This window comes from Adiantum capillus-veneris, chromosome 15 (assembly GCF_014529385.1).
Source record: "Adiantum capillus-veneris isolate H3 chromosome 15, ASM1452938v2, whole genome shotgun sequence".
NCBI classification, from domain to species: domain Eukaryota; kingdom Viridiplantae; phylum Streptophyta; class Polypodiopsida; order Polypodiales; family Pteridaceae; genus Adiantum; species Adiantum capillus-veneris.
Genome location: NC_140945.1, coordinates 34953027 through 34965613, shown reverse-complemented (window position 1 = coordinate 34965613; position 12587 = coordinate 34953027). Strand labels below are relative to the sequence as shown.

Below are 12587 nucleotides of genomic sequence, written 5' to 3'. Positions count from 1 at the left end.
CTTCACGCGACTGGAGGTTCTCATCTCAGTTCGGGCTTGCTCAGAGACTATACCCTCCCTGTTTTTCGAGCTACAGGGTGAGGGACGCTTACACCGAGTTACAGTAGAGGCCCCACAGGTGGCAAAGTGTTGTTTTCAAAGGATCCGAGTGGTGGGCATCTGTGGAAGGACTTGTGTCATAGATCCCGACCCAACAGCTCTTGAGACTGGTCACTAGAGACTGTGGGCTTGGGAGAGCTGTCCACTGGCACGAGTAAAGTGGGATCCTAGAGAGTGGCTTTGGAGGGACCCTTTCTCCTCAACAGACCATCCACGTGTTCCTTTCTTTTAGTACACTGTTCGACTGGGACGTGTAACAAACTGCTGACGTGTCTACCTACTGAAGAACGGAGCTACTGGCCGAGGGGCCTAAACCCTAAGAAGAACAAGTAACAGGAGATGTAACAAACTGATGACGAGGTTGCCCGAAAGCAGAAACCCTAACCCTAATTTCTCCCAAAAACCCTAACTGCTGAAACCCTAATTTTGGAAACCCTAACCCTAAAACCTTGCAAACCCTAATTCTACTGCCAAAACCCTAAAACTGCAAAAACCCTAACCCTAACCCTAAGGGCAAATTTCCGTGTTTTGCGCTGGCTGATGACGTCGTAGGCTGTACAGATTTCCGTGATTTACGTTGGCAACATTTTGGCTTTGCTTTTGGACCAGAAGCTTTTGAGTTTTAAAGGCTTTTACTGTAATTGCTTTTCAAGCCAAGGGCCTTTAAATATGAGGCTAGGGCTCATTCTCTGGCATGCTTCCTGGAGAAGGTGCAAAGTCTGGAGTACCGGCTTGTACTTTGATTGCAATATAAAGAAACACCAAAAGGGGCGCCAAGGTTTGGGGCCAATACTCTTTGAGGTGGAATTCCGCCACTCCGTGTCACGTGTGGTCTCTCTCTTTCAGTTCAGTTGTTATTGAAGTGTTAAAAGTCTGTTCAGTCTGTTCTTTTGTATTAGCACGTGGTGCTCGCCTTGTGATAGTGGTATCAAAGCATCAGGCGTGTGCTTTTCTGAAAGCATACCGGTCCTATAAAGAGCAGACGGAGGTTCCAATTATCGGACTTATTAGCCACTCCCACCCTTACTTCATCGCGCATCGGGCGCGCTCCCGTCTTCACTGCAGTGTCTTACAAGGCATAAGCCAATCAAGATCACTTGCAAGAGAAGGATCCAGATTTGTTTCAAGTCATTGTTTTTTTCTCAAAAGCAGTGCCCTGCAGATGTTGATGTCTACAGCTACCAAGCAGCATACTCCAAGTACTTGGCAAGCTTTCAAGAAAATTTTTGCCCGAAGTTATATGGTTTCTGACATCTTCCTTCGGAGTGCAACTTCTGGCAGAGTGGGGTATCCTGAAACGCTTGCCATGGAAACCCTAGCAGAAAATTTCTCGACATCTCTCAATGATGTCTCTTCTCGAGTTGATAACCTTGGAAGTTCGGTACGATTGCTATATTGGGACTATCTTTGCCGCCAAAGAAACACTATCTGTCCAAGAGCTGATGGACCATGTTGTGCTCGACTACGACCTTATGGAATGAACCTAACCCTAATTTTTGGTGCAGGTTTCAGGATGGAAAGTCAATCGACTTTTCGAGCTCGACTGATGTCGAGATTGCTTTTTAAGTTTGAGTTCTGTTTGAACTTGTTTGGTAATCCTGTTTGGAATTTGTTTGAAATGGATGGTATCTGTTTTGAACCTGTTTTGGTGCCGATTTGAATTGTTTGACTCTGGTTTGATATTGGTTTCAATGATTGGTGATTTTACTCCCGGGTGGAGAAATGAGAAATAATGTTTGAGAATGCTTGTTCATACTCATGGCCCGGACCCTTGTGGTTATTTGCGGAGGGAGTATTGAATGATTGAAAAGTGTTGTTTTTACTCATGGCTCGGACCCTTGTGGTTATTTACGGGGGGAGTATTGTTGTTGTTACTCATGGCCCGGACCTGGATGGTTATGCGAGAGGAGTATTGAGAAGTCTGAGCAATGGTTACTCTCAGCACCTCCAAACGACGCAAGCTGCGGTCTGGGGGCATTCATCGCCCGAACCTTTTTAGGCTATTTGCGGGAGGAGTGATGAGGGAGTCGTTGAACAACTCATGGCCCGGACCTAGATGGTTATTTGCGGGGGGAGTGTTCATCAACGGCTTTATGTTTCTATGTCTTGTAACATGTATATGTAAGCATTTGTGTTGCATTGTGATGTGCCAACTATTGAAAATTCCTAATTGGATGAGATTGCCCGGGTATGTAATTTTAGTGCATCAAGACACCCGTGGAAGATCAGTACGGTCTGGGTGTGATGGCTAATTTTACTACGCCGGAATATCAAGAGTTCCGATCTGGACGAAAGAAGAAGCTAACTCCTTGATCAAAATAGCCGAAAGGAGAAGCTAACTCCGTGATCAAAACAGCCGAAAGGAGAAGCTAACTCCTTGATCAAAAGAGCAGAAAGGAGAAGCTAACTCCTTAATAAAAAGAGCAAACTTATTGTCCCTTGGAATGTCCCCTCAAAAATTTTTGAGCTGACTTGAGTTGTTTTGTAGATATGCTGTAATCGAGGACGATTACTCTCTTTCAAGAAGGGGAGATGTAACAAACTGCTGACGTGTCGACCTACTGAAGAATGGAGCTACCGGCCGAGGGGCCTAAACCCTAAGAAGAACAAGTAACAAGAGATGTAACAAACTAATGACGTGGTTGCCCGAGAGCAAAAACCCTAACCCTAATTTTTGCCCAAAACCCTAATTTTGGAAACCCTAACCCTAAAACCTGCAAACCCTAACTTTGGAAACCCTAACCCTAAAACCTGCAAACCCTAATTCTGCTGCCAAAAACCCTAACCCTAACCCTAAGGGCAGATTTTCGCGTTTTGCACTGCCTGATGACGTGGCAAGCTGTACGGATTTCCGTGATTTACGCTGGTAGCTTTTTGTCTTTGCTTTTGGACCAAAAGCTTTTGAGTTTTAAAGGCTTTTACTATAACTGCTTTTCAGGCCAAGGGCCTTTAAATATGAGGCTAGGGCTCATTCTCTGGCATGCTTCCCGGAGAAGAGGCAGAGTTTGGAGTACCGGCTTGTACTTTGATGATGCAATATAAAGAAACATCGAAAGGGGCACCAAGGTTTGGGGCCAATACTCTTTGGAGTCGAATTCTGCCACTCCGTGTCGCGTGTGGTCTCTCTCTCAATTCAGTTGTTATTGAAGTGTTAAAAGTCTGTTCAGTCTATTCTTTTCTATTGGCACGTGGTGCCCGCCTTGTGACAGGACGTCACATACGGACAACGCAGAGAGAGGCTCGTCCTACTGTAGCACCTCATTGGCAGGAGGAGGGTCTCACAGCTGAGTTCTTGGCAACTTTTTGGGAGAGGTTGTGGGACTCCAAACAGCCGAGGCGAGTCACTTTGTTCCAGTGGCTGGTTGCACACCGAGCTACAACAGTTGGGAGTTGGCTTGTACATAGTGGTCTCTCGACCGCATGTGCAGCTTGTGACCATCTTGTGGAGAGTCAGTATCACTGTGTCCTTTGGCACATCAGATGTGGCTTTGTGTTCGTCGGCTGATGCCAGCTCTTTCCACAGCTCCGCAGTACACTTGGGAGGCAGCTGCCTCGTCCACTCTCATGGACCCGGCACTTCAGTTTGAGCTATCCTCCACTAGCACGATGATAGTGATGTAGGGGGGTCAACCTACACTCCAGCCTGCTACACAGCTTACTCCACAGCAGTGGTGCCGTGAGAGAGAGGAGTGTTGGGAGCTCATCAGTGGCCTGACACTCTGGTTCATATGGCGGGCCCGCTACTTCCGCATCTTCGAGGCTCGCCCTGTACCACCAGCAGAGACTGTTCGGGATCTTTGGCTAGAGCTGATTCATACTCTCAGAGGACAGTTCGAGAGACTCCAGGGCAGCTCCGACCGCATGCGGGAACGCAGAGAGGCTTTCCTTCGACTCTGGCGTCCTGGGCCTTTTTTCACCATGGTCCAAGGTGTGCTCAGATGGCACTACCTTTCCCTCCTCCCATCTCTTGATTTAGCCTCATTGTACCTATGCTGTTTTTTCATTGGGAGAGTCTCCCTATCATGAGGAGACTCTTGTAGAGGTGGTTGTAGCCCTAAGGGCAGTTTCATTAACTAATAGAAGGATCTTTTTCTCGGAAAAAAAAAAGTAAGGGTGGGAGTGGCTATTAAGTCCGGGGTCGGGACACGAAGATTCTTTCTTTATTAGAATTTCCAATAAACTTTGGAAGTGCCAAAGTGCATTGTCTGCTCTTTGGTAGGACCAATATGCTTTGAGAAAAGCACACACCTGAAGCTATGATACCACTGTCACGAGACGGGCACCACGTGCCAACGAAAAATAACAGACTGAACAACTTTAAGCACTTCAAATAACGATTGAACTCAAAGAGATAGACGACACGAGACGAGACGTGGTGGAATTCCACCCCAAGAGAGCAATGGCCCCAAACCTTGGAGCCCCTTTCAATATTTCTTTATATTGCTTGAACTCAGTACATTGTCGGTACTCACACTTGGCACGTTCACTCAGAAGAGTGCCAAAGAATGAGCCCTCTGCATATATTAAAAGGCCCTTGGCCTTAAAAAGCAGTTACATGAAAAGCTTGAAACTCAAAAGCGTCTGGCCCAAAAGCTAGCACTGAAAATCAGCCAGTGTAAATCATGGAAATCGGTACACTTGCCACACCATCATGTCAGCACGAATTGCGGAAATCCATACAACTGCCACATCATCATGTCAGCGCAAATTCCAAGAATCCGTATAGCTGCTACATCATCAGTTCTTCGCGTGTGTGTGTGTGGGCTTGCTTTATTTTAATGCCTTTATGTCACTTGGGCCCCATAAGACGAGGTCCCATAAGTTGGTGGGAACTCTTCTTTAAAAGTTGGCCACTCGGCAAGACTTTGTAAGTCGGTAAAACTTCTTTTGCTGCTTCGGCTTCTTCTACTTAGGATTCTTCAGTGGCTTGACACGTCAGCAATGTGTGACAGGGGGGGAGGGGAGAGTACAAAAGAGGGAAAATACAAGAGAGAGACGATGGAGCATTTGAGAGAGAGATAGAGAAAGAGAGAGTATGGACAAGGACAAGGACAAGGCGCAACTCTGTTATCACAAGAAAAAACAAGGCTGTACACACTACAATGCCAAAATGGGCTGACCTCCACCTCCCTATATAGGGAAGTAAAATAAAATGCCCGACCTACATCTCAATAACCAGTGTCATATAAATGAGAATATGAAGGGTCAAAAACATCTAAATAGGGCGCCCAACAAAAAGGCCACAAGTGGTACACTAGACAAAATCTAAGAAAAATCCCCTATCATGCCTAGACTCTAGAAAAGCCTCACAATAGCCACACTCACAAGATCCGTACAAGAAAACTGTAAGGTGCAGCGGAATGAATGTTGTATTTTCTCAAGATTAGTGATCTTTATTGCTCAAGGTTCCTTTTAGTTCTTAGCTAAAGAGAGAGCTTTCCGTCTTATGGAGAGTGCTATGATCACGAACAAAGTGAGTGGATTGTGCGTGCAAGTGAATGAGACTGAGAGAAGGAGAGAGAAGAGATACGACACCGAGAGGTTGTAAAACCCTCCTCCGAAGGCCCCACTCTCGTAGGCAAGAGTGGTCTACTTTGATTGCACAAATGTGTACAATGCGAATGCAATGGACTGATGCAATGGGACTATGCCGATGACGACGACGGTGGTGACGACAACGACTTGATGGCTAAAATCTGAGATCTTCTAATCGCTGAATTTAGGGACTGTTTCGGTGGTTGAAAATGACTGTTTTGGCTGCGTTTTTATGGCTGAAAATGGGGGATCATCTGCAACCGTCTTGGGGTGGTTCTGCTACTGTGCATAAGGCTGAAAATGTTGTGGTCTAATGCAGTTTAGGGCTGAAAACAAAAACGCTGGCTGAACCTATCTCTTGCCAAAAACGCAAGGCAGATCTAGGTCAGAGAACCAAAAACGCTGGGCCTTGGGGCTGAAATCGTTGAGGATTGCAAGGGTTAGCTAGCGTTAGTAGAGCCTACTGCTGCTGCTGGTAAAGGGGAAAACGCCAAGCACTGGGGGATGATGGAGATAGCTACTGGAGATGGAAACGCCAGGGATGAGGGAGGTATGGCGATGGATCTGATGCTGAGGGGGGTACTGCTGAGAAGTTGCCTGTTGAGTGGGAAGCTCCTGCTGCCTCTTCTGCCAGAAAGTGCTAACTTGGGTTTGCTTATATGTTAACTTAGCAAAATTGCCCTACCTACTTTTGTTGGAAAGTCACTTAAAAATAATAAGTGAAAATAACCAAAAATAGGAAAATAGGCTAAATGCACTGGAAAATTCCCCTAACTGATGCTAATGGATTCTGATGGGAATTCCGATGCAATCGGAGGATATGCATCTATGCTAAGTGACTGGGCATGCACGGTCTACGAATAGACTCACAAAAGTGCCAGATCACTGCTAATCTAAAATGACTGAACTGACGGGAGCCCTGCTATGGTGTAGCTTGTCCACGGACACATAGGGTTGGGATGTGTCACGTGACAAAAACCCAAGAAATGACCTTCAAAATTCTTAACCCCCACTCTGAGATCGTGAGTACACAACAAGACCAAGGATCTAGGGCATCCTATAACGCGACGGGCACCACGTGCCAACAGAAAAGAACAAACTGAACAACTTTAAGCACTTCAAATGACAACTGAACTGAAAGAGATGCACGACACACGAGACAAGGAGTAGTGGAGTTCCACAGCCCAAGAGAGAACTAGCCCCAAACCCTGGCACCCCACTTTCGGTATTACTTTATATTGCTTCAACTCTGTACAAACCAGTACTCCACCTCCACGCGGAGACGTGCCAGAGAATGAGCCCATGGACTATATTTACAGGCCCTAGGCCGGGTAGGCCCATGAAAAAGAGTATACATGAAAAGTGTGAGCCCCAAAAGCTTCTGGTCTGTCACGTGCACATCTAACCCTATGTGCATGTGGACAAGTTGTACCTACTTCCACGGTTTAGGTAGCCTAGAAAGTGTTTTGGCACCCTTGTGAGCCTGTACGCAGGCCGTGCATGCCCACGCACCTAGAGTAGTTGCATACCCTCTGATTGCACAACCCATAACATTAGCATCATGATCCGGTACCCAACATGAGCAGTTCCACCTCATGTGAACCAGTTCTGACCGCGCGTGGAAGCCACCTCTTACTATGATAAGTGACTTATTAGTATTTCCCAAATCATGGAGATCCCAGCCAAGCTACTCGACCCACCTTCTTGAACCTATATAAGGATGACAGGGGGATGCTAGAAGACGAGATCACCCAGAGTTGAAGACAGAACCACGTAGCACCTGCAGAACTCGCATGACTTGCAATCTCTGGCGTTTTCTCAACAAACAAGACCAGCGTTTTTGCCTTGTGCATCAGCGTTTTCAAGATCAGCCCTTAGCCCTCGCCAGCGGCAAAACCCGCAGCACCTATAGCAGATCCTCTCCACAATGATCCTCCAATTAGCCAACGTTTCCAGATCAGCCTACATCAGCCAGCGTTCTCCAGATTCAGCCCCATCAGTTAGTGTCTTCAAGATCAGCCAGAGATCAGCCCGCGATCTCTAGTTTTCAGCCCTTGAGGCTTGCAGGCCTTGGCGGTAGCAAATCAGCCTTTGCCTTGCAACAGTAGCAGACTCCCATTAGCAGATTCTGATTCTCACAAATTTCAGCCCATCGTCGTCGTCGTCGTCAACTACCACAGCATCTAGAAGCATTGTACCAGACCTTTGTACAATCTAAAGGAAATACCTCTCTAGCAATAGAGAGGAAGGCCTTGGAGGGGGTTCGGGACCCCATCTAGTGTCATCTCTTCTCTCTCTCTCGCACTCTCATGCACTCTCTTCTCTCTCTTCTCTTCTCTCTCTAGCACTCTCATGCACTCGCCACTCATAGTTTTCCACTCTTGTTTTGGTCATTGCACATTCTCTCTCCAAGTACGAAAGGCTCTCCCTTCCGCTAAGTAAAAGAACCCTTGACTCACTGATCACTCATCCTGAGCCATACACCACCATTCACTCCGGCTGCACATTACATGGTCCAAAAGCTGCAGCGTAAATCTGGAAATCCGTACAATCTGCCATGTCAACAGTCAGTGCATTTCACGGACGTCTGTACATAGCCACGTCAACATGACAACGCAATCCGTGGGATGACAGTATAGTCCTACCACGTCATCAGCTTCATTTGCTGGGCAGTTTTTATGAGAGTGGGTCCTACTTTATTTTATTATGGGCCCCATTAAACAGAAACCCAATAAGTTAGTTCACACTTCTTCTATTGCTTCTTCTCTTAGGGTTTAGACCCCTCGGTCAAGATCTGCAGGTTGACTCAGATCTTCAATGACTTGACACATCAGAATTTGTGACACCTCCAGCAAGTTAAGAAGGAATCTGCAAGTCCAATCCACGACTACTTAAGCATATCTCTCTACAGAATACCACAAGGCATCAAGTTAGGCAATCCTATCACCAATGGAAACCAAGTACGCGCAACCACCATCAGTGTCCGCAAGGCACTACGTGGAAGGCTGTGGGAGTCGCACATGCTGGAGTTCCACCACCTGAACACCATGCCATGTGGGCATGTCATCAATAGCTATAGTTTATATGGAGCGTCTCTCTTCATGCACTGAGCACTACACCAGACTAGACTGTTGAAAACTTGAGAGCTCTACACAAACAAGCTCCTCACATCTGAAGATGTCAAGACAAGATCTTTCTTCTCCGAGGACTATCTACCAAGTCGTCCTCGTCCAATCCAAACTTCCAAAAACTCCACAAGTACCATCGATAGAAGTCTAACAAATCCCTCTATGAATCTTTTCGAAATGCTCTTGCAACCCTGCAACTTTTCAATGATTCTACAAATCCCTTTTCGAAATCTATCAAGCAGGTCACCAACTAATTCTTCTTGAATTCATTGCACACAATATCTAATTTGTACCTTTATTTTCAAATCGTTGCCAATTGCAACATCCCTACTTGCACAAACCAAGAGATTCTACCAATCCCTCTTTGAATCTAAATCCTACTTTTCAAGAGATTCTACCATCCCTTTTATCAGATCTTCCGAGACACCAAATCAATTTGTGACTTGGCTTTCTTTACTCTTCAGTCCTCTGCTTATTGTTTTTTCCCTACTGACTTTCCCAGGAAGTAGACCTTATCCTGTTGCCACAATCTCTCTGACCTCTTACTGCTTCTCCTCTTCTTCATCTTTTCCTCAAAGATAAGGTGTTGCTTCTCAATCAATTGCTACGGTTGTAGATTGGATTGCTGTGAGAAGAACATAATCTGAGCTCTAGTACCATTGTAACCGGCATACCATTGGCTAGGCGACAGAATCATTGCAACAATCACCAAGCTAAGCCAAGACAGGAAACAAATGATCTTGAAAGAGAGAACATAACACAGTAGATAGGAGACATAAAGTGGCGGAGTCCCACTCCCAAAAGCCTTGGCCCCTAAGTCAGGCACCCCTTTCAGTACTGCTTTTTTTCTCCCTCACCTCTAAGACCTTGAACAGTTTCTGTTTCTTGGACTTGACTTGATAGGATCTTATCTGGCATGCCATTCATATCTTGATACCTTCTGGTGAGCAGGTTTGCTTCATGACTTTAATTTTGTCTTTCATTCTAAATATCTAAGCACTACATGCTTTTCTACTATTTTGATCGTCTGCTATCAAATGTTCGTGAATATATAAACACTGCCTTGAAAGAGGTTTAAGGCCCAATATGGCAGTGCCCACTATGCATGGAGGAAGCGCCACAAAACTATGATTGAAACGGGAGCCAAGGACACATGTAGAGCCGGAGCTGGTAAGCGAGGGGATAGCTGGGATCAGCTATAGGCTATTTTGTGTCATATCTTCCAAAAGATTTGGACCTGTAAGAAGAGCCTCTTTTATAGGCAAAGCCTTGGTAATTATCAAGTACAAAAAATTTTGTGACATAAACACATGAAACGACAAGAAAATTGACCCAAACGAGCAGAGAGATGATGTGAATAGCACAAACCTGCATACTGAAATACAAAGGCTCCCTTAGGAATGAAATTCATGGCTCGCAAACTCCAACCCTTAAGGTGATCCTTGTGTACAGCAACCTTGACACTAAGACCATGTTGAGTAACCCTGTATTTGCATCTTAGAGAGCAACCACATGCAGGGCCACATTCGATGATGGACAAAAACTCGTTGGAAGGAACCCATTCATCGCTCTTGCTGGACATGCTGAGGCAGTGGAGTCGAGAATCACCGTCATATGCAAGCTCCCCTTCAAGTAAATGTCCACATAAAGGAGGCATTTCCCTCTGCCTCTTCGAAATAGGAGGAGAGTCTGCTTCCATGCACAGCTGGGAATGGTTGGTAGCAGAGTTTGATTCCAAGATCTGACCAGAATTGGAAGCAACGCAGGGGCAAATATCTGCAGAGGGGCTTGGTGGGCGGGCATTAGAAGGTGTTTTGTGTGGAGGTCGAGAGAGAGAGCCCCAGGGAAGCAGGGGAGGGGAAGAACGCAGGATTGAGAAAGGGGAGTAGGAGAAAAGGGGGTAAAGGACGTGGTCCACGGTGTTGAATACGGGCACGGGGAAGCGCTCGAGGCCACGGGCTATGTCGTTGGCACGCAGGAGATTGAGGGAAGCAGCGGTGGCTGCCAAGGCGCGGCAGGTGCGGCCAAGCGAAGCCAAGTCCTTGAGATGCAGCCATGGCATCACCTGGGTAAGAACTGCGATTACCCTGCCCTGTATTTGGGAATCGGCCATTGCATGTTTTGTTGGCGGGGAATAGCTGTTTGAATTACGTACAATTACCCTATGTGGGTGGTGCAAGGGTTAGAGGGCCTTCTCATAGGCCAGCTCAAAGCATTGTTAACGACCGTTTCTGGATTTTGGAATGATCCCATACACAGCTCAAAGCACCGCTGCAAAAAGGTACAGAGCAATTTTGCCTCCGACGTGGGGGGTAGTTCAACCACCCTCTAGATGCTTGAACTACCTCCGAAACTGGCTAGACCCCGCTATTGGGTGTCTACAGAGCTGCTTGTGGACTGGAACAGTCACACAGTGAGACCGGCATCGAGCAGTCTGTTGGTGGAAAATTTCCCAAGTATGGGATGGGAGCGTGCCGCTTAACAGGCCTCTACCTTTGGAGGGCCTCTCTATGAGAAGTGCTTTTAGCGGACCTACGGGAAGGCGCTCTTAGCAAGTCGCAGCCAAAGCCTTGGATGAAACGGTGCCTCCGACAACGAGCACGACAAGAGTAAAGAATTTCCCTTGTAAAATTTTGGGTACTAGTAGACTATAGAAGGACAGCAGGCGCCAGCGAGGGTCGAGCGTGCATTGCGCCCCAAAACTTTGCTCCTGTAACGATGCCACCTCCCGAGCTTCAGTGCTCCAGAATATACTTAAGTTACTTTATTTGGCTCGCTCTGTCTCAGAAAAGCATTATTATTGGCCCCCATATCCTAGAATGTCAAGTAAGGGCCGGTCTGCATGTGGGAGGCAGGTCCGCCGGCTCTAATTGTGACCCAACCTTATTTTATTTTGTGTCCAGCATGCGTCATCAACAAAGCTTTCCTCTCTCAACTCTGCCAATTTTGGCAGAGTTGGTGCTACCCCAGCCTTGCCTAGGGCACAAGACAAACACATTGTTAAGCTTTTAGTTTTCGTCGAATGCTTCCCTCCATGCTTGCTTACGTAAACCTTACCCACGTTGGCCTTGTTTACATAAACTTTACCATCACTGGCCTGGCGTGCGAAATTGCTCTTAGAGATGAGTGCTTCGGAGAGGTGGCCAGTTTGTAAATCCGTCATTTTGTGTGATAGGTTTTTCTACTTACATACGCGGGTTCTCTATTGGGTGTGCCCTAGAGACAAGGAAATTAGAATAAACAAGGCTCGAATGCTTGCCTACACAAAACACGATTGTACAACAAACCTTTGGCAACCACGACACCCGACAAATTTTGTGCTTTCATTGATGCAACAAAGTGTTCTAGCAAACCACCATTTTTGTTCTACATAAAACTCAAAAAGAGCATTGGTTACCACGTAGATGCACGATGGCGAGAGAGAGAGAGACATACATAAAGAGCACATGGAGGGGTCTGGTGATAGATCCATTGAGGTGAACATCCATTCATATTTGCGATGCATATTGTAGCCTCTTCCAAAACTCCAAATTTATTGAATATTTGCAGCAACTTAATGTGCTTAAGCCATGAAAAGTTGAGTCAAAAGGCTTTGTTTTAAGAAGGAAGCAATAGTATCTCCACAGGTGGTCGATAAAAGTGCCTAAAGATAACCTACTTACACTCTAGGCCCTTGCAAGCCATTATATGGGACCCAACTTTTACGTAAGTTTGTGTGTGTAAGTGCACACACAAAGAGAGATATAGATAGATAGATTTCATTATCATCGTAGAAGGTCAAATATGACTATGGGACCAAAAGAAATGTTCTAAGACAAATTTTGA

The 12587-nt window shown here is 46.2% G+C and overlaps 1 protein-coding gene across 1 annotated transcript in view; it reads right to left on the bottom strand.

Annotated features, from left to right (window-relative positions):
• Nucleotides 1–10933, bottom strand: part of LOC147440511 (histone-lysine N-methyltransferase SUVR3-like) — a 51330-nt gene extending 40397 nt beyond the window's left edge. The window contains exon 1 of the mRNA XM_086530225.1: nucleotides 10131–10933. Coding sequence (XP_086386351.1) covers nucleotides 10131–10875 — 745 coding nt within the window. The 5' untranslated portion in view covers nucleotides 10876–10933. The remainder of the gene's footprint in view (nucleotides 1–10130) is intronic.
• Nucleotides 10934–12587: the final 1654 nt, after the last annotated feature.